This window comes from Alligator sinensis, unplaced genomic scaffold (genome assembly GCF_000455745.1).
Source record: "Alligator sinensis unplaced genomic scaffold, ASM45574v1 scaffold215_3, whole genome shotgun sequence".
NCBI lineage: Eukaryota > Metazoa > Chordata > Crocodylia > Alligatoridae > Alligator > Alligator sinensis.
In genome coordinates, this window is record NW_005842175.1 from 1,446,376 (window position 1) to 1,468,083 (window position 21,708).

General features: G+C 44.5%; 1 protein-coding gene across 10 annotated transcripts in view; it reads left to right on the top strand.

Annotated features, from left to right (window-relative positions):
* The window catches only part of RBFOX2 (RNA binding fox-1 homolog 2), a 230,301-nt gene that overhangs the window by 74,566 nt on the left and 134,027 nt on the right, over window positions 1–21,708 (top strand). Inside the window, exon 1 of one of the 10 annotated variants that reach the window (XM_025206863.1) lies at window positions 2,981–3,207. The exons of the other annotated variants lie outside the window; for them this stretch is intronic. Within the exon in view, the coding sequence (XP_025062648.1) occupies window positions 3,193–3,207 (15 nt within the window). The 5' untranslated portion in view covers window positions 2,981–3,192. Of the gene's footprint in view, window positions 1–2,980; window positions 3,208–21,708 lie in introns of those variants that run through there. 10 annotated transcript variants of the gene reach the window in all.

The window sequence follows — 21,708 nt, forward strand, 5'->3', positions numbered from 1 at the left end:
TGGACACTAGCCTGGCCCTGTAACACTTATCTAGCACAGGGGGCCAGATGCTTGAGTGCCACTGAAGTATAGCCTCTTGCTAGCTAAAGCTCATGCTTCTCTGAACATATTAGTCTCTAAGGTGCCATCCTGTCCTACTTTCTGCCTACCCTAACCAGCAAGTCACTTAAAGATTCTTCTGCCTTCGGTCTTCCTTCCTTTTGTTAGACAGAAGGATTTTAGAGAGATCACTTGGACTTTCTTCTTCACTAGGTTTCAGAATTCTCTCCAAAGGAGTCTTGATATGCACCATCATTAGGGAATCCTTCCCCAGCTTTAGACACCATTCAGTCTCAGTAATGTCCTTGTGTCTTGACTCCAGAAAGAAAGTACACCATCCTCTTGTGCTCATGCCCCTTGCAGAACTCTCTTTCCATTCTTCCTAATATAGTATCCCATACTAGAATAGGCTGTCTTCCTCAGTGGTTGGAGATCTTTGTGTATGCATGTCATTTGTTTATGGGTCAGATTAAGTGTCCATCCACAGGTGTGTACCATGCTCCTCTGTTTTCTATTAGACCAGCTAAATCTTCAGAGGTGTCACATAGCATCTTTTTCTGATTGATAAAAAAGGTGCCATCTTAGACATTGGGGAGTGAACCACACGAAACCTCATCTTTATACCAGTAGTTCTATTGATCTTGGGTCTTTGAAGAACCGTTTGGTCCTACCCCCACATTATTTCTGATGGAATGGTTTTGCCAGAGTACTGGTAATGGCATGGTAGTTCATTATTTGATGGTTGTGAAAAGGGAGCTTATAGCTCTCTCCAGCTTTAGAGGTTGCTAGAAATGCTGAATGTATCCTATCCACCTATGGAGTTACCTAGCTGCCTTATTATAAGTCAACTAAGTTCAAAGCCAGCTTTCAAAAGCAGAGGCTTTCCTTTACCTTTCCTCCTTTGTAAGAGTGGCACAAGGGGTGAGTTGAGCTATGCAAGCAGAGTGGACTTTGTTTTTTCAAGGAGTTACAAGGTAGCATTTCTAAAAATCAGGGCACTTTTACATGGGGGTGGGAGGTGTCGCTTTAATTAAAGCGGCTCCAAGAGCTGCTCTAATTAAAGTGCCATGGTGTCTCATGTATCAGCATCCCTGCGCTTAAAAATGGTGGCAGGGATGCTTGAACTAAAGCTCATTCAACCAGCTTTAGTTCAAGTGTCCCTGCCGCCATGTTTAAGTGCTGGGTTGCTGATACTTGAGATGCGGGAGGCTGTTGGAGCATGGATTTGATTAGGCGAGTCTGCACTGATGCACTGTAATTACACTGTATATCAGAGCAGCCTCTATGTTCGTGTGTAGGCACCGGTATTTATTAGCTTGATATTAGACATTCATTGCTAAAAAAACCCCAAACAAATCTTATCTAGAAATATGAATGGAGCAAAAGTCATCTGTGTTCTGCTGGGTCATTGGACTGGTATTTTACTTGTTATGCCTGTGTCTGTGTCCATACTTTAATCCAGTTCAATTCCTGGTGCATTTGAACCCTAGTGAGGGGGAGTTGTGTCTGAGGAGTCCAGCAGGGCATGATTGAGCATACTTTGAACATCTACACAAGCCAATGTGGGTGGCAATTTATTCTGTCACCTCAAATAAATAGAGCTTGGGGAGGGTACTACTGAATTTTTCACTTTACGTCCTGCTTATGTAATATATATGTATCATAAGTAAACGGAGCAGAGGTGGTGTGTGAGAGAACACAATTTCTATTTCTTCTTCTGAGATAAAAATATTTGTGCCAAACGCTCACATTTCCAAGGAGACATTGCCTCTGCTTTTTCTCTTGATCACATTCGATTAAAATGTGGTGCCTTGCATTAGCAGAGTCCTGGTTAAGCTTATCATGTAGGGCTGAGTGAGGAAAGTGTAATTTTTTCTCTGAAGGTGGGGAGGGGGAGGTGAACCCGTTTTCCTAGTTTGCCAGAACAGCATTTTATTTATTTATTTTTACAGATGAGCAATGTAAAAGAGGTGATATTTGTCCTGTGGCACTAGGGATGGGGGATGGGCTTGGGGCTGTGGGGGGAGAGGGAGGGGGAGCAAGACATGTTGGATCTTGTGGCTGTAGACCTACGCTGGGTAGTTCAAGAAGAGTCTCATTTGCTTTGTGCAACTTTTGCCATGGCCCTTTCTGATTGGCAGACGCTTGCAAAATTGGAATTGGGGATTAGTATTTGAGCGCACTTGGCAAGAGGGTGCTCGCTTCAGCCAGTTGTAGGGGAGCAAGCCCCCAGGCAGCTGGAACCTGATACACAGTCTGGAATTGGGAGGCAAGCCAGCTGCTTTATTCCTTTTAGCAATATTAAAGTCTGTAAAATACTAGCGTACAAAGCCACCTGCAAAAGCACTCTAAGCCCTTTATTTCTTCCCTACTGATCCCACCCTGATGTCTTCCTGTCTCTCTCTTGGTAAGTTTGGGGTGCCTGGCTCGTTGCACCATCCTTTTAGCTTTAGGACTCCCATGAGGTTTCTTCCTTGGTCCCTGTGAGTGGTTTCCTATAAATATATAGCTACTGAATTATGACTAAGCTTTGGCTGTTGACTAATGCTTTTGGCTAAGATATTGCAGCAATGGCGTATAGAGCTGTGCTCTCTGTGGGCTCACAGATGATTCCTGCAGTGGGAATTAGTGAAAAGGGAGCTGTAAAGAGAGACAGGCTGGGCTCTTGCCCTCCTTGACCTTGGAGGATAGTTCCTCCGCTTCATTCACGTTTTAAAGGACCCTTCTGTAAAGTAAGCATGCTCTAGTGTTAGGAGTTTGGTCTGGGTTTATTACTAACCCCACCCATCCCTGCCTTTTGCAAGAATCTTGTGAGGCCATGATTGTGTTTTTAGAAGGAGAATGACAGAGAGAAATTCCCTGGAGGCAAATGCAGAGTGTGTGCTCTACACGCCAGTACAGACACACGGGGCTGGGAACTCCCAGAGAGAGATTAAGTGAGAGAGCGAGCAAGAGAGAGAGAGACAGCTAGCAGAACAGCTAGAGTTGGTGGAGGAGGAGGAGGGGGGAGGAGGAGACTAGACGCTTTTTAATCTTCAAACTGAGCCATTCGGATTTTTTTTTTCTTTCCAAATCTTGGTCTCTACATTTTACTGAAGTGCCTTTTGCATTCCGGGATCATCACGCTACTGGGTTTGAACAGCCCAGGCTGACATGATGTACCTCTGGGTGAGTAGAGAGCTGTCTGTGAGGGCTTACACACTTTGCACATATAAGGAGTGGAAAGCCGAGGGACGCTGTGCTCGCATGAGCGGCCTTCTCCTTAGGGCTCAGCTCTGTGCAGCCCCAACACACAAGTGGGCTTTACTACCCACTGTAAAAAATTATATTTAAAAGTTTATCCTGGTAATTGTATTTTAAGCAGACTTCTATTGCAGGGAAGTTCCTTTGGTTTTGCACCGTTTGGGACAGGCACCTTGGACCGAATTTTTGGTGGAAGTATCCTCCTTGTCTACTACCTGTAGGACCCGTCTCTTCTGTGCATGTGGGCTGATCCCACATGCATCTTCCTACACTCTGTGGGGTTTTGGTACGTTTGAGGGGTCCCCACGTGGCTCGGGGCACAATAGCAACAAGTTTATAATCACTGAACGCCAGAAGGAGAGAAAATGATCTAGAAATGACTAGTTTGTGCAAATGGGGTTCATCTACAAGAAGCTGGCAGCACAGATGTTTTGCCAGAGGTACCAAGATTACTAGAATTTCTGGGGGACCGTTCAATTTAGTGAGAGGAAAAACCCGAGAGGTATTGGAATTAGCTAGCTATATAAAAATAGGCAGAAATTTTCAGCTTTTGAGCACATGCTGGGGTTTCCTTTGGAATAATCTGCTACTAGAGCTGCTTGACTAGTCTTGTAAAAGTAATATTCTCTGCTCTTTGGCAGCCTTAAAAACTGTCATTATATTGTGGATCTCTTATTCAAGGGTCCAAGTTTAAGAATAATTGGTTTGAAAAGTATTTTTTTAAAAGGAATCTCTGTCCATAATTGTAAAGTTGTTCTGTCATGGCCATTTTTTAAAGTCATGTGTCCCCTCTGTCCTCTCTTTCTCCCCCCCACCCCTCCCCCCCAACCCCCAAAAAACAAATCCAAGTTTATTTTTAAAACAAAGTAAGCCTTGGAATGCAGGTGCTTAACTGTATTTTACTAGCCTTCATTGTGCACAAACTCTAGCTTTGTTACATGGTAACTTGAAGCTATGTAAAAGTACATGCTTGCTTGGTTTGGTAAGGCCCTGTTGGCTGGCGGATTTTCACTTTTGCAGCCCCATGCTTTAGGTCAGGGGTGGGCAATTATTTTGGGTAGAAGGCCACTTCCGGAGTTTTGGCAAGCCATCAAGGGCCCCAACGGCTCGCCCCTGATGACTTTCCATAAACAGTAAACAATGGTGATAGTTCCTTGGTGACCTGAAAAGCAGGGAATATTGCTTGAGTAGGTGAGCAGAAGAGAATAACTTGTGTCTCTCTCCTGTCCTGGCTGTGAGAGTGGTGTTTGTGTGCCGCAGTCATAGGAGTGTCAGGTTTATGGCCTACCGTTGTCAGCCCCAAGGGATTGTTTCCAGTATTGCTGCTGTCATGGATTCTTCCTTATGCATTTCAAATTCCCGGATGTGTTGCTATACCGGGATTATAATTCTGTCCCTTGGTCTATATAATTGCTGAAGGCATGCTAATGGTTCTTCCCAGCATCAGGCTGCATGAATTCAGAAATGGGGAACTGGTAACATCAAGATCTTTTCTCTTCTGCTCCCAGTACAGGGGAATGAGGGGAAACTTGTTGCCCTGTTTATCTGGGAATTAGTGTGCATTCCTTATCAGAAATTCTCCACTTCAAGAGCATTCTTGCCCTTCCTATTGCTTTTGTTTTGCCCTGACTTTTGTTCCATGCTGCAGAGGTAAAAATTGGTAATCCAGAGTGATCAATCTGCTTTGAAGTCAGTTCTGTAGTACCATAGTCATACTGTAATGGGGGTCTGGTTTCTTGCCTCAGTACTTGCGGTTTCCATCTCTATCTTCTCCCTGTTCCATGTGCTTTGTTTTCTCTGTTGAGCATCTCTTGTCCTTAAAACGTCAAAACTTCCATGGAGATTTGTACCCAGACATTCCTTAATTCAGTGCCTAAAATGACATTAATACAATGTTAAATTGAAGGTTTTATACATGCAGGTACTCAAATCCAGAGGTAAGGTTCCCACAGCAACTGTAACATTGCCCCTTGTGTGTACACATTGCAGGATGAGCTTCTTTTATGCAGTTATGTAATATTGGAATTTATCGTGTTGGAGTTAATGCAGTACAATAAAAAAATCCACTTGTCTCTGCCATTGTAGGTGCAAGGTGGTGTACAGCCCAAGAGCATGAATTCTGTCCAGAACATCATAGCCTAAGGCTGTAACTGCCTCTTTTTTGAATGAGCCATCATTGTATCCCCCATTCATATTGCACTCCCTGGAGTGGAACCTGTCACAAGATATTTTAAACGAGGCGCTGGTAGGCTTGCAGTGAAGACTGAGAGTGGGAAACTTGAAATCTAATGTGATGATGACTGGACTCCATGGACAAACCTTTGATCGTGGTGGGAGGAGCTAGGAAGGCAAGCTAATAGGAGTACAATCGATGGCAGCACTAGCCATTTCGGAGAGTGCAATTATACCATTTCCCCTGATGCACAGGCTATAGGGCAGATTATTGGAGTTTGAAATATAGTGTATTCTGTTTAAGTGCATAGCCTGGGGACTGAAAAAACATTAGGCACTTGCCTTCAGCCTGTACTTACCCCAACTCCTTGTAAACAATGCTCATTAACTACAGGAACCTCCTGCATTAAGCTTTTTGCACCTCATTAAGGCTCCTGGCGTTGATTCGCAGTGCACCTTATGCCTCTAATAGCAGTTTCAGAATCGACAGGGCTTAGTCAGAAGTTCAGGGCTGTTTTAGAAGCCTTGACATTGAGGGCTTCTAGCCAGTTTGACCAATTATGCATGTAAACAGAGCACAATTAGGTTACACAGTAGGCAGCAAGGAGAGTTCCTATGCACTGAAGTAGATTTATGTACTTCATTGATATCCAGGGCACTAATATCTTTTGCATTGTAAGCAATAAGTAACAAATACAAGACTGGCATTGCATTGTGCTGTTAAGCAAATTAATGCACTTACCTGGTATTTGTGTATGTGGAGTATGCAGAAGTAGTTTAACTACAGAAAAATCGGGAATTAACATTCAGATGCATAGATGTGATCTTTAAACTTTCTAGATCAATAGCTTTCAAACTTGGCAAAGGTAATGTTTCTTATTAAGGACAAGCCATGAGCTGAGTCTGAGGAGAGTTTCTCTATTGCAGTCTTCAGTTGATTTCTTATTTGATGGAGAATGGGGATTCAGGCGGCCTCCATCTCTAGCCTTTTTCTGATGCTTCCAGGTGAGTTGCTCTTGAGGGCTCCCAATCCAGCAGTTGTCTGGAGGGGGAGTTTGGTGTCTGAGGAAATGAAGGGATAAGGAATAAGGGTGGGATGCACGATGATACTGGGGGGGCAGGGCCTGGAGCAACTAACTGTTAGGATCTAAAGGGTGCAGGTGTACAAGGACCGATCAAGGGCATGCCTAGGCTGTAGCTGAGGTGAGCAGAAGAAAGTGCAGCTGCTTTCTTGACTATACAGTAGGTAGTAGTGACGTCCTGTCCTAAACTGGTGTTCTAATGTTGGTGCGCTCAGTTCTATAGCATCAAAAGGCAGCATGACAGATGTGCCACTATGTTGTACTTGCAGAATCTGAAACAAGTGCTTAGAAGCATGAACTACCCACTTGCCTCAGTGGGGGCTAATTCCATTGTCAATGAGAAGTTTTGTCATTTAAATTATTACCTTTTTAAATTGCTCATCAAAGCTTGTAGAAACAAAGTTTGAGGGCAGAGGAAGATGATCATATTATGGAGATAAGGGGATATCTGCTCTATTTTAGTACTGTGAGCGAACGAGGAAAAGTGCAGTTCCTTTCTCAGCATCTCGGCTAAGAAAGTGCTACATTCAAGGAGTCTACACAGCATCTGAGGCTTTCCTAAGTAGGTAGGGACCTACCAAATTCGTGCTGGCTGCCCAGAAATTTCATGGGCAGAACATGGGGCCCGTCAGCCATTCCATGGGCAGAGCGCGGTGCCCCCCATGCCTCGGATTGGCTGAGGGGCCCTGGTGGCCCTGTCCTTTGCTGCTGGTTGGCTGTGAGGGCATTGCCCGAATTTTGCAAAATCGTGAATTCGGCAGGGCCCTATAAATAGGTGGTCATCAAGGACCAGAATCCCAGTGGGGTTATATGCACTTCACCAGGGGAAGCCAGTTCCGGGAAGCCCAGAAAGCCCATAAATCTATTTATACCTAAAGAGGCCCAGAAAGACATGCCTGATCCTATTTTGAGCATCTATGTTGTCTGCTTGTGAAGTGTCTTTGGTTGGAGGAGCTGATTTTATGGCTTTAATTTGGAAGAATATCACCAGAGTATTCTTGCCATTATGGACCGTGTGCGGCTAAATTGATATTAGCTGCTTAATAACTGTCCACATGCATACTTGCACCAAAAGAACGAGCTAGGCTTTAGGGCACTGACACAGTTAAGGCAAATGATTTTATGTGTAGACTAAGCCTTTTCTGGTTTTTAGGTAGACAAGCTCTGCACTTTCATTTCTGATTAGAGGCATTGCCCATAATCCTTTGTGTACCATGAATCACATGGTACAAAGAGTCATTTAATTCTAAAGGCTTTTTAAAGGGAAGGATGCTGACTAGGATTTACATGGAGTCTACCTTGCTGAATATTTGTTGGTATATGAAAGGTTAAAAGCAAAGGCAGTAGTCCTAGCAGGCAATTTGATCAACACTTCTTTCTTCCCATACTCTGAGAGAACTGAAACCACCAAAGACAAGGGGGGACTAATGGAGCGGAGGGCCATGTTGTTGCTAGGTTCCTGATAGGAGAGCACTAGATTCATAGCTCTGATCTCGGAGAGATTACACCGTTGGTGGGTAATTTCCTCATTTCTCCCAGCCATGCACAGGGCTCATACTGAGTGCTCATGAGGGGACTGCCTGCATATTTTGGTTAGGATTTCTTTCATTTGCTCTCTGTGGAGGTGAAGCCCTTACCTAGGACTACTAATCATCTCTGGTACCGGCAAGAGGAGTGCCAGCTTGTTTGCCAGGAGGAATCAAAACTTGTGGAAGAGGTGATATCTTTTATTAGACCAACTAGATATTTGCAAATAAATATATTTTATTTACTTGCAAGCTTTCGGGCACACTCACCCCTCATTAGGCATAGGAGAGAGCAGAGATTGTAAAAGTTCTCCTAGGTGGAAATGAAAATTCATATTTCACATGCCAGCTCATTTCTTAATACTTATTTCCTTTTCCTTCCTGAACTGCTTTTCATTTGCCTTGTCTTTACTGTGAGGAGAGCTGACTTTGAAGCCCCGTTTTAGATTGCCTGGAATTATTTCCCTCCCCCCAGGCTCTGAGCTCATCAGCTTTAGCACCCAAGGGACAGGAAACCCAACTCTGCTGCCAAGCTGGGTCTTAGCAACATGCTGCTGCTCATGTCATGTCCCTTTTGTTTGTCCTTTCACAGAGGGTGTGGCTTGCACCAGTGAAAAGTGTAAGCGGTACACCAGGGTTTTGAAAGCGCAAGTGAATGGCTATCCATGCCTCTGAACTTTCCCCAGACTCTGCTGGCTCCCTGAAAAGAACAGCTGGAGTTTCATGGCTCCTAATTAAATATGTAAATGCTGATCTGTAAAACACAAACGGTAGTTTTATTTACACTCCTTGGCTAATGTCCTAAGCACATCAGAAGCATTTACCTGAAATAAAGTCCTTAAATTAGCTCTTTCCAAGTGGGGGGCAGGGAAGGGGGGGGGGGGGGAAGAGCTGAAAAAATGTTGTTCATTTTGCTTTCTTTAATACAACAGTGTGCATGTAGTTATCTCCACAAATCTACATTGAAAGAACATTATTAATGTCCCCAGGCATGGAGGTGCCACCTTAGCCCCATGCACAGCTCTTGGGCACACTGAGAGCTGTAATCCATGGGGTGGAGGTGGCATGGTGGCTGGACTTAGCTTCCCTGCAACCCTCATGGCGGCAGCTCACTCTTGGCCTCCCACTTCGGCTGCTGCTGCCAGCGTCACGGCTGCTGCTGCCAGCGTCACTGCTGCTGCCCTGCTGCTTGGGCACGCTGGCCTGTCTGCCCCACACCCACTGCTGGGGGCACTGGACAGAGCAGGCAGGTTGGTGGGTGGGGTGGCTCCTGCTATTGTGTGCACTCCTGGGAGAGGCATGGGGGGCATGTACCCCCCAGATTTGTGTGTGGGGTGAGGGTGGGCTGCCTACTGTGGGCTCGGGGCCAGGGGCTGTGCTGGCCTCTTCCTGGCAGGGGGGCTGGGCTGTAGCTATGGATGGGGTGAGTGGCAGTGGTGCTGGGAGGGGGGGGGTGTTGCCTCAAATTTCGCTGTAGCCCTGCTGCTCCTCCCTGGGTGCCACTGCTGCCCACCCTGAGCACAGTCCTGGCCCAGCCCTCCTGCCAGGAAGAGGCCAGTGCCCCAAGCCCACAGCGGGCAACCTGCCCTTGCCCTGCGCACAAATCCAGGGAACACAGGCCCTCCATGTCTCCCCTGGGGGGTGCGTGCAGCAGTGGGAGTCGCCCCCTGCACTTCCTAGACGAGCTGCCTGCGGCTCCATCCCGAGCCCTGCTCCAGCTGGGCAGCCCCAGCCCCACTCCCTCTCTCACTGTGGAGGCCTAATCTCTGTCCTGGGCTTCTGGTCAGAATCCTAACTTGTCCATTCCCTGTTCTAGTTTCTTTTTGCCTATACGGTCCTATTCCCCTCATCAACTTTCTGATCCAGTTTGTGTTTCTTCTTTGGGATCCTCATCTCATATCAGTCTCCACTGCCTTCATTGGGTGACCTGATGTCCTATTCAGTCTCTGTTTTCTTTCCTTCCCCAACCCTTCCTATTCCTTTTCCAATCTCAGCAGGCTTCTAGTCCCTATCTGTTCCTTTCTCTTTCTCTAGTCTAACTTTCATTCTCTCTGCATTTAAAATCACGTGGCTTCCTCCTCCACAATTCTTGAATTTCAGGAGGTGCTGTCATTGAGATTATAGGAGAAAGGGGTCCCTTGCTTTCAGTTCCGGTTCCCAATCTGGGACAGCCATTATAGGGGAAAATCTAGCTGTGGGAGTGTTGCCAAATCCTGAAAGAGGACATTTACCAGGTAAACCTTAAAAACCCATTACTATTGTTTGATAAACCTTCTCAAGGCATCTAGTGACTTAGTTGGTAATTTACAAGTATTACACGATAAACTGGTACAGGATCCTTAATATATTATGTTGTTGTTTTGACAAATGCTGTCACTAGGAATCCCCCAAAGTCTCTATATAGTGACAAAAATCACTACATTGATAACATTGGCCTTTGCTGTAGTCTTTGAGCTGGAGCATGTTTACTCACTGAATCACATGCAGCAAGTTTGAGGGAATAGAGGCTGCTTAATTGCTTACTCTGTAGATTGTGTGTACACAAAGTGATCAACACTTGAAGCTGTGAAAGTCTGTAATACCCTTCTTAGAAATAAGTTACGAAAATATAAGAATCCTGTTTTGAGTATGAATGAACTGTAGTATTTTGAAAGCTTTTGACTTGGCCAGATTTGGGAGGATTTTTGTGGGAACGGAAAATACCATTTTATATAATATATATAAAAGCCTTTGTCTGTCTGTCTGTCCATAACACTTTATTCACACTGATTGGCTGTCTGAAGCCACCAATCAGAGTGCTCCAAGAGCATTGGGACAGGAGGTGGCAGTGCAGCCGAGTGTTGCCACAATGGCGGGGACAGAGGGGATGGAGTAACAACTCAGTCCCTCTGCCCCCTCCCCCAGAATGGAAAGCTCTAGCTGAAATGGTGTAAGCTGGGTATAATCAAAAGCAGCTGATAAAAGGGTCCTATATATTGCAAAATGCCAGGCAACCTTGATATTTGGTGGCACTAGAAGCTCTGTTAATAGTAGTAGTAGTAGTAGTGGTAGTAGTAGTAATAATAATAATAATAATAATAAACAACTCAAAATAAAACAGTCTCTCATGTACTTCTTTCTCTGGGCAAGGCTGAGAGATGAGATGCAGGACAGTTCTTAGTTCTTTAATGCACTCATAGTTGGTGCTCATGTGATGATACAGGAAAGAATGATGGGCAGTAAAGGTCCGGGAGGACTTTTTAGGGCTGGAGGGAGGATGGGATGGGACTATATCTTCAGAAGTAAGCAAAGGCCTTGTCTTATGATGAACAAAGATATGCCAGACCATGACTGAGAAAGCTGGATAATTCTCGTGCTACAGATGAGGCACACTTACTACCACCTTCACTTATCTTAACTGCTTCTGTTTACTTCTTTTTCTATGATTTGCTGCCTGTTTTTGTTTTTTTTTCTGAAGGTGGCAAGAGAATAACTTGAGGTTGTAGCACCTTCCATCTCAATTGGATTGGAGGTTAAGCTCTATAATCTCTGAAGATAGGAAGCACTGTAAGGGAAGAAGGTTCGGCAGCCTGGAACTGCCCTGTTCCTCCAGTCTTAAGGTAGAGGGACTGCCCTGGAATAAACCCTTGCAGCAGCATCTTCATGCTTCCAAGACTCTGACACTTGCTTCTTTTAAACCCAGTAGTCAATCAGTCCAGTTTCTGGTTGCTGTGCAGAAGAGGCAGCATACGCAAACAGTCTCACATATGGTATTTTCAGGAAAGAACTAGCTTGTTGAGTGATCAGCAATGAGAAACATCATTGTTATTCCACCTTTGTTCCCTGTTCCTTAGGGTGTGTTGCAAACTTTGGAGATAGGTTCTGGTAGCAGACCTGGACATTGGGTCACCAGGGCTTCCTTAGCAGGAGTAGGTGGGGATGTCATCAAGAGGGCAGCATTCAGGATTCTCAAGCCTCCTGTCACTACTTCAGAGAACTGGGAAACAGAGCAGGAAAAGGAGCTTATAAAAAGGATAGTATGATGTTGTTGCCTGAGGTAGCATAGGACTGGATTCAGTGACCCAGGATACCTCTTCCAGTTTTATATTCTTATGAGTCTGTCAGAGACCAAGAGAAAAACTGTGCAAAGATCCCACCATCATTTAACACATGGTGTATGATACTGCTTACTGTGGGAACCTGCCCTCTGTCATGCTCTGAAGATATTTCAGATGAGAGAACTCTCTTCTCTCCAGCTTCAGCCTCCAGGGCACGTCTTATTCACTTCTGGAGCGTCTAACCCACACCCTCTTTCACAACAGCAGCTGCATGGCAGGAACAGATCCTCTGCTTGCTGAAAGGGTGCTGTGATTCTGAGATCCTACGATATGTTGCCAGCTGCCTCATTCCAAACTTGGAGAAGTAGGCTCAGCTTTCAGGGGAAGGGAATGTGCTTCTGTTGGGGAGTGAAATCTCACTGTGACAGTGAGATGGAGGAAGAAACGTATGAGGGAAAACAACAAGCTTATGGAGGAAACAGAGAGCCTGTGGTGAAACAGAGATAATGCCCCAAATTGGGACCAGTCTGACCAACCAGCTGCACTGCTTTCCACTCCCTACCCTATCTGCCATTATGTTGCCTGTCCCCCCCCCAGTCTGCCATGTGCCACATACAGAGGCTGCCTGTGACACTTGTCACAGGTTGGCCACCCTGACCTAGGTTGTGCATCTTGTGACAGTGGTTCTGTCAGTCTCAAAAAGACCATCTCTGTGACTGAATCAGTCATTCATAGACCACTCCTTGAAAGACATGTTGGTAAGTCCTTCCTTTCACAGTAAATTTGTGGTGGAAAGAACCTTGAAAAGTTTCAGCAGTTACTAATGTATATGAAGACTTGACATTTTCTCCCATCAGAGCCCAGTACATGAGTTCAGAGTATGGCTTTCAGTCCTCATGGAGCCGATTCAGAGATGCCAGTGTTATTACTTAGGCGAAAATCCACAATTCTAGTTATGGCAAGGCAAGGCTGTTTTATATGAATTGATACTGTCTTCAGGGAAAAGGGGATTAGGATTAGTTTGGTCTTTCATACTATGTGCTACAAATAATCAAGGTAATGTATGTGACTGTGCATACTTGCCATCATAGTTAGAAATACAGAATTAATTTCCTGGATAAATCTAAACAAAGGAATGCTGGGATCCTGGGTGGCTGATTTTAGCATCTGGTATTCTATAGAGGAGGTTCCCAAACTTTTTCTTATTGCATACCCCCTTCCAGATTTACCAGTTGCCCCTACCAGCATATGGTTTATATTTTAACCCCTTAGATGCCAGTTATTATAATGAAAATTAAAGCCACCATTATGGAATTTTTCCTGCTTACCCTCCAGAGATTTCTTGCATACCCCCAGGGGTACACATCCCAGAGTTTGGGAACCCCCTGTCTTATAGTATTCAGTGTGAATTCTTCCAGCAACTTCTCTCTTCAATTGCCATACTCAAACATGTCCAGCAAGCAGGAAGTGAAGACCATTAATGTATTTGTGGAAATTCCTATCACAGTTCTGGAGGACAAGAGAAACCAAAAGTCTACTCAGTTCAGTTTGTTCAGAACAACAGGGAGCCTGATTCCACTTTTGGAATAGAAGGGTGAATTTAAGGTTAACTGTTTCAGGATGGGTTCTCAGCAATAAATCTTTTAGGTAGCCCAATTTGAGGAGACAGGTCTGCACTCCTTACATTTCCAGGACTCTTACCAGCAAATCCTGATTCCACTAGTGATCCCTTAATTTCATGATTATCAACAATACTAGGACCTTTAGTATGGGTATTGCCAGTCAATCATGCAGCAAAAGGAAGGGTTGTTGTGTGCATCCATATTTGGATGACTGGTTCGTGCCAAGCTAAAGATAGCTGCCAGAATAACAACTATATGTGGAAACACCTTCTTGGAGGGCAGCGATTGGATAATGAACAAGGGGAATCTATTGTCTGAAGGGGAGTTTGACTCAAGCTATAAGATCAGAGCCTGTAAGTTCTTAGAAAGTTGTCAGTATGGGATTGTCTACAGACGATAGAACCTGTAGCACTGAGGTTCAAAATGGTACCCTGTACCTACCAGTGGTCCCTTTGCAGCCATTGATCCCAGTGTTTGGGAACTAATGGGGGAAGCTGCTGATCCCCAGTGGGGGAGTCAGGGAACTGTTCTTGTGCTGGCAGAAAAGCAGGGCAGGATACTGACAACAGGATGTTCTCTAGACCCTGATATATGCTGGAGCAGTGATTCTTGCCCTTTTAGACTCAAGGCACCCCTTGGTCAGTTCTTAGTTTTTACATGTTTTTTTGATTACAGAAAATAATAGAGCAGTTCTTCTGCTGCAAATAACTCAGAAAGACCACCACAGGTCAGAGCAGGAAATCCCTAGGTGTGTTTTGTGAGTCAAGTTTTCACACCGTGGCAACTTGGTTGAGAATCAGTGGCACTACACCTTTGTGGTGTAGACTGTCAACCAAAACTGCACAAGTTTTTTGAAGTTGTTAAGAAACTGAAAGTAGTCATTTGAACTCTTCATACACCTCCCTTATATTTGTTGTTCAGTGTTCACATAGTCTTTTAAGAAATCATTAATTTGTTTTCCTCTAAGTTCATACGTCTCATGACTGAAATTCTGCCCGCGAGTACTATTAATGATTTTCAACCAGGCAAAGGTTGTTCTTGAACCTCTAGTTGAATTTAGGGCAAAGACAGTTACCATATTTCATTTGAACTTAGGAGACAGATAGCCTCCAGTGCCATGTTCTTATTCATTCCTGGACATCAGTGCAACTCTTTTTGAATTTATCTTGACCAGAAGACCAACTTCACATACATTCTGTAAGGGGTTTATTCATTTTGCTTTGAAGATCTACTGTAGCGTGATTATAGCAGTTTTTTGATGTCTGATAAACAGCAGTGATATTCCTCTGAACATTTTAAATCTTCTGAAGCATCTAGTGTAAAAACAAGTGAAAATAAATGTGGGAGAATAACATTTAAATTATAGTTCATGTCCATAATTGGAAATTGACAAATGAATGTATTTTGGCCTCCCTTATTGTTTCCTATCTTCCTCACTGTTGTTACCGTGGTCTCTTCCCTACCTCCCTGTTGGAAACCTGTATCAGCTTGGAGCCAGCCAGTAAACTTAGCAGGTTCAGTGGTGCATTAAGGAAGATCTCGGTTTCCCTTAAGATGAGGAGACATGGCAGCAGTATTTATTGGGAATGGCAAAGCCCCCTGCCTTCTGTATACCCACAGAACCATGATTTTGGGCATGTAAGGTCTGCTTGAATCAATCTCTCAGTAGCACTAAGGGACAGCTCTGAGCTGTATATGTAAAGGGATATTGACTGCTAAGGGAGGCAGTGTGATAAAGAAGGGATGACAGGGATATGTCCCTATTATGTCCATTTCAGCTCTTTGGGCAGGAAGGTGCAATGTAGGCGACTGGTGATGGTGACACTTTGCAAGGCGTGGGTGGGAACTGGATTTTAAAATTTGGCATTTGGGAGATTTTCCTGCTGCTAGAGTATATGATGCCTTTGGGGAACTGGAGAAGAGAGTGGGGGTGGGCAGGCTTCTCTTGACAGCACTTGGATGCTTTTGCATAGAGTTAATTTTGTGTACTTGCTTTTATTTGTGCGCGTGTGTCTGTGTGTGCGTGCATATAGTGTGTGTATAACTACTGTTTTTAAAGTAATCTGGGAGTCTTTAGATGTGTTATAGAAATGCAAGTTGATCTGATGCTTTCTCTTGGCATGTGGGGTGTGGTTCTCCTATGCAGCTGTTTAGCTGCTGGGAACAGGTGTGTTCTCTGCTCTCCTGCCATCCTCCATTGAACAGGATGATTGCAGTGTTTAATTTAAATTTATTTTTGTAAAAAACAAACAAAAAAACAACAAAAAAAGCTTTAAAAACTATATATCCAGCATATGAATGTCTAAGTAGAATTGGGCACCTTGCTTCTGTCTGTCTCCTTTCTTCTGCTTCTCTATGACAGCTCAAGTTACCAGCAAGCTCCGGAAGCTATAAAATCTACTGCAATGGGAAAGCAGCTGGTTTGCACATGCATCTCCAGCAGTAGAGCAAATGGTTTATTTTTGAGAGAGGCTTTTCTCATGTTTGTGATTCTTGGGCATTGTACAATGGGCTTCTGCAACCATTTGTCTTATATGTGTGTTTGCTGATATGTCCCTTTATAGCTTACTGCTTCCTTTGTTCCTCACGATCAAGAGACACTATTAAAAGCCCATTGCCAATCTGCAGCATGTCTGACTACAGCTGGGACTCTCTCCCCTTTAGGCTTTCCCTTCAATCAGTCATGGGGCAATCCAATCCAGTTTTCTAGAGCTAGATTAACAGCTGGCCAGGACAAGCTGGCCAGGCTTTGGTGAACTTTAGACTCCTTTTTTGCTTTTTTTTTGAGTAGCAGCACCTCTGCTGTATCTTGTTCCACAGTTACAGGACTGCAACTGGTCATGCTCTGCCATCCTCTGTATGAATCCTGGGTTGGCACAGGGCAGCCCTTCATTGTTTAACTGCACTGATGGGAGTGCAGGCACTGTGGGCTCAGATGTAAAAACAAAAGCTGCTGTTGATTTAATCCCATTACATCGTGTTGATCTCTCAACCACTGGACTCTTAGTAGGATTCCAGCTTTAATCCTGTAAGGATCAATCTAGACTGTTGCTCTCTCTATCCTGATCCTAAATCCCCCTTTAATCTTGTTAATTACGCCAAACCTTTTTCCTGAGCACTAACATAAATACATTATGCCTTCATACTGCTTTCTCTGACTTGAGTTTTTCCCTTTATTCTCACATAGGTGAGGAATTAGGCATTTCTTGAGGTAGACTTTACCAGTACAGTAGCTCCATGTCAACCTACTGTGACCCCAGTTATACTTTCTCATATATGGGTGTGTTGTAGGCAATCCTGTGCTAGAACTGTATCAGGATGCTCTGCCTTCCACCTTCTTTCTGGGAAGCTTTCTTTTCCTTTGTCTTTTGCTGGGGCATTATCTGGAGGAAGGGTTGGTATTGGAAAGAAAATGGGGATCTGAAGAGAAGGGGCTTTTCCCAAATGAAAGGAATAGCCTGGCATCAGGAACTGCTACAGAGGAGAGAAACTTTGTGAATTCAGGTGAATCTGGGAATGAGAGAGTCTCTGGAAGAAGCTCTGAGCAGAAGTGTGCCTGGGACTGTACTTGGGCACTTGCCTCACTATAGAAAGGATGTAGATAAGTTGGAGAGAGTCCAGCGGAGGGCAATGAAAATGATTAGGGGGCTGAGCCCCAAGATTTATGAGGAGAGGCTGAGGGAACTGGGTTTATTTAGTCTGCCGAAGAGAAGACTGAGGAGGGACTTGATATCAGGCTTCAACTACCAGATGACAGAACAAGGAGCAATGGTCTCTAGTAGCAGCAAGGGAAGTTTAGGTTGGCTGTTAGGAAAAACTTTCTCACTAGGAAGGTAGTAAAGCACTGGAACAGGCTACCCTGAGAGGTGGTGGAATCTCCTTGGTGGTTTTTAAGGCACTGGCTGGGATGATCTAGTTGGGGGATACTCCTGCTTTGAGCAGGGGGTTGGACTAGATGATCTCCCTAGGTCCTTTCCAACCCTAGTTTTCCATGATTCTGTGACTTGTGTGGTACAGAGATCCCAGGATGACACCTTCCAAGGGTCTAGCAGGAATCCAGTTGCTTAAATTAGCTTCTTGCTTTTGGCATGTATTTGGTGTCTTAAAATAACCCCAGAAAAAGAGAGAAACGAGCATTCGGACTTGGGGCTCTTTATCTTCACATTGCACCACCAGCAGACTGCAAAGCTCTATGCTCCCTTTTTCTGTGTGGTGCATAAGGCTAATTTCTTGCTGTGACTATTTGCTTTTGTCACTTGCCATGACAGAAGCTAGTCATGCTTAAAGTATTAATCTTTAATGTTTTCTATGATGTAAAATAAAAACAAAATAAAATAAAAAGCCCCCCCCCAAATCCTTCCTACATTTGTTGTAACTTGATTGTGAGCTGATGGTTTATTTCCAGAATGGGTTTGTCCTGGTGTCCTTATTGCCCTGCCAAATCCATCTTCACCCATCTGGAGCCCTGCTGTTCCAGCCTCTCACTTTCCACTCTTGTCACTGCTCCTCCATCCTAAGCAGCAGAATCTCCTATTATTCTCTTCCTGCAACCAGGTTCCCACCTCCCACTGATTTGCCACGGGACCTTAGCCTTGATCTCCTTCCTTCCTGAGAATACAGTTTGCAATGAGAGCCTTCCAATGTGAGAAGCCTGTGTAATTCCATTTTAAATCAAATAAAGTGAAAGCTCTCTTGGATTGTGAAAGGCATTTTATTTTCTGGCTCCATTTCTGTCTTTGAATTAAAGGATTCCTGATACTTAGTTTTTGGGAAGAAGTATTTAGAGCCGTGATAGGGGAAGGCAGTCGTTTTAAGCACAATCCCGGCAGTGTTAGGGTTAAGGAAATTGCATGGAGGGGTGACATGGTGACTGTGTTCCATATTTTTTGTGTGTGTTGCCAGTAGCGAGAAGGGGGAAACTTTGATTTCTAATCCGCTTTGGAGGAAGCTCCGTATCAGGGCTGCACAGAAACATCCAGTCAAGCAGCTCCTTTATCATAAAGGGGATTTTAATTAAAACTGTTCTCGCATCATGAGCGGAATGAGCGTCAGTGCCAGCCAGCCCTGTACTGGGCATTTATCTCCTTCAAACCACATTACCAGTAATTGCTGCATTAAATCAAAGTCGAGGGAGATTACAGGTCTGAACTGGGCAGGCGGCCGGTGCCAGTGCAGGGAGCTCCAGGCTGCTGAGTCGCTGATATGGGAACCCCTCCTTCTTCCATATGGGGTGAAGAGTCGAAGGACTACCGGATCCCAAGCAGCCCTCTCTGCTCACAGGGCAAGATTTTCTGTCATAAAGCTGAGAAGAGTGGCAGGCTTCATGCTTTGGGCACCCTGCTGGCATTTTGTTTTAACTTTCTAGGCTTAATCCATTTACAGGGATAGTATTAATTGCTACCCCACTCCCTCACACCCACCCTACCTCAAGATGCACTAGAGGCATTCTGTCCTGCTCATCCTACATATAATCCTCGCCTCAGTACCTGAATGCAGGAAGAAATCTTTTGCCTCTTCTCCTGGTTTGTCCCTTTCCTCCCCGTCTAAGTCCTGTATAAAACTAGGCGCTTGAATTTGTTGCGTTTTCCTGCTTTCATCTCACCTATGAGAGTGTCTCTTCTTCTGCGTATGCTTTCCTCCCTACCCCTCTAGTTCAGGGTGGAAAATCTTCCTTTTAGCCTGTGCTTCCCTCCGCCAAGAGCAGCTTCTTAACTTGTTTCCTTGTTTTTGATTGAAGTGGTTTCAGGGGTTTTGAATTCTAGACCCGGATTTCCCCCCCACCCCCGGTCCTTGTGTCCAGACCATAACTCTCAACTCCATATACCATCTCATCATAGTCTAACTGTTATTTCTAAATACTTGAAATATTATGAGGTGGGATTGAGGAATGAATTTATCACTCTGATATGTATAACCTGTGCCCTGATTGGGGGTTAAAGGTCTTTGTAGTAGTAAGTTTGAAAACTGTAGACATGGAACAGCTGGACTCTTTTTTTTTTTCGAGCTATCATTGGTACTGTCTTCATAGTCCTGAAGAAGGATGGCTGAGGAGCAGTCTTTGCAGAAAGTTCTCCTTTTCATTTCAGTTTTCGCCTTTCCTGCTCCCATATTGGTGCTATCTGTACTTGGTCCTGGTTCACTGCAGGTATATATGGACAATCTGGTGGAAACCACTGTTCTCTTTCTTTCACCTACAAGCTCCTTTTGCAATGTTTGATTTTTTTTTCCCGAGGGTTTGCTTTCTAGATGACTGCTCTCAGTGTGTTCTCTCATCTCTAAAGAAGGTCTCGTGATCAAGTTTGAATGCAGAGGCTGTAGGATGTGAGAACGCTGTAGCTGGATCTATCTGCTGCGGTGATTTAGCTGCAGACATCTGGACCATTTTAGTGTCTTAAGACTTGAAGGAGCTTCCTGGAAGAAATATAATGCTGAGGAGTCCTTTAAAACTAAAGCCTGTAGGGCCTGCTTCACTGCAGTTTTTCCTTGAACTAAACTTAGTTATTGCCCACCTTGACTTTGGTCCATGCATCCCTAGCTGTATTAGGTGTCACTTTAAACTCAGGCTAGCTGGCCTTTCAAAAAGTCTTTGCTGATGTCCTTGTCCTGCTTATGCTTAAGCTAGTAATGCAGTGGGGATGCAGCTGTTTTGTTCTAATCCAATCACTTTATACCCAGGGTGTCCAAGTTGTGGCCTGCAGGCTGGATAAAGCCTGTGGAGCCATATCATCCTGCCTGTGGGCCTGCTGAGCAAGCAGGGCAAGTAAGGGTGGGTTCAGCTGCTGAATTCTCAGGTAGGAAGCCTCATTGGGGATGAGTGGTGATAGTGCAGGAGTGGGCAGTGTGTTCCTTAATCCCTTTTTACAATCTTGAACTTTCCCTGAGCCTGATGAAGGGCACATGAGGCCGAAAGCTTGAAGAAACAGATTTTTTTTGCAATTTCTCAGTTGGTCTAATAAAAGGTATCATTTTGGAACCAAGAGTTCTAGATTTTTGCATTCATTAATCCCTGTAGCTCGGGACCTGCAGCTGCAGCTCAGGACCCTAAGCTCCACCAGAGAGGGATTCAGATCCAGCCTGTGAGGCTCCAGACAGATCATGCCATGGGAGGGGGAAAAGAGTTTAACACCCCTACTTTATATAGCTGTAATGCTACTTTGCAGTTTGGATGCCGTCTTTGTAGCTGGGCTAAGTCAGGAAGTGTATGGATAACTGGAACCTAGCACTGCAGTGCAGACATACCCATAGTCACAGAATATACGAGTAGGAGCTTGCATGCGACCTTCAGGAAACCATGCGTAAAGTTTTTTGCCCAGGGAGAGGGACTGTATGCAGTGTAGATTCCAGGTTAGGAATCTATGGTGAATTTTAAAGGACAGTCTGGTGGCAAACCCATCTTTTAGTAACTCTCCATTGCTACTATAGAGAAATTTACCATGGCCCCCTATTCTAGAAACTAGGAAAGCAGTGGAAAATTAGTGCACAGTAATTTTGAGCTTATTTGCTTTTGTGTTAAAATTCTTGCTTGAGTTTCCTTTTTGGGAAGGTGTCTTGGACTACATACTGGTAGAGTATGTGGTCCAATCTGTCTTCATTGTGCACGTCTGCTGGCCAGGTTACAGAGTCAATAGAAGAATGTTACACCATTTTGAGCCCTATTTCATGTGACCTAGGAAGAATGGAAATATTTTAATTTTAGCTTGCAGATATCAATAGCGGTATATGCAGGTACTTCTGCACATGCATGCACTTTCTAGTCAGCGGGATGGGCGCATGAACAAGTTACTGTGAGGTAAAGAGCATGTGGAGATTTTGGCATATGTCTGCTGCTCTGCAGTAACTGGCTGTCACCCCATGGTAGATGAAAGCTAAGTTTTGAAGTAGCTTAGCCCTCTTTTCTCAATGGCTGAGCTGTTTTGGGTTAGCCTTCATTTACTGGAGGGAAAGAGCATACACACAATCAGGAAAGAGCATACACACAATCAGTTAC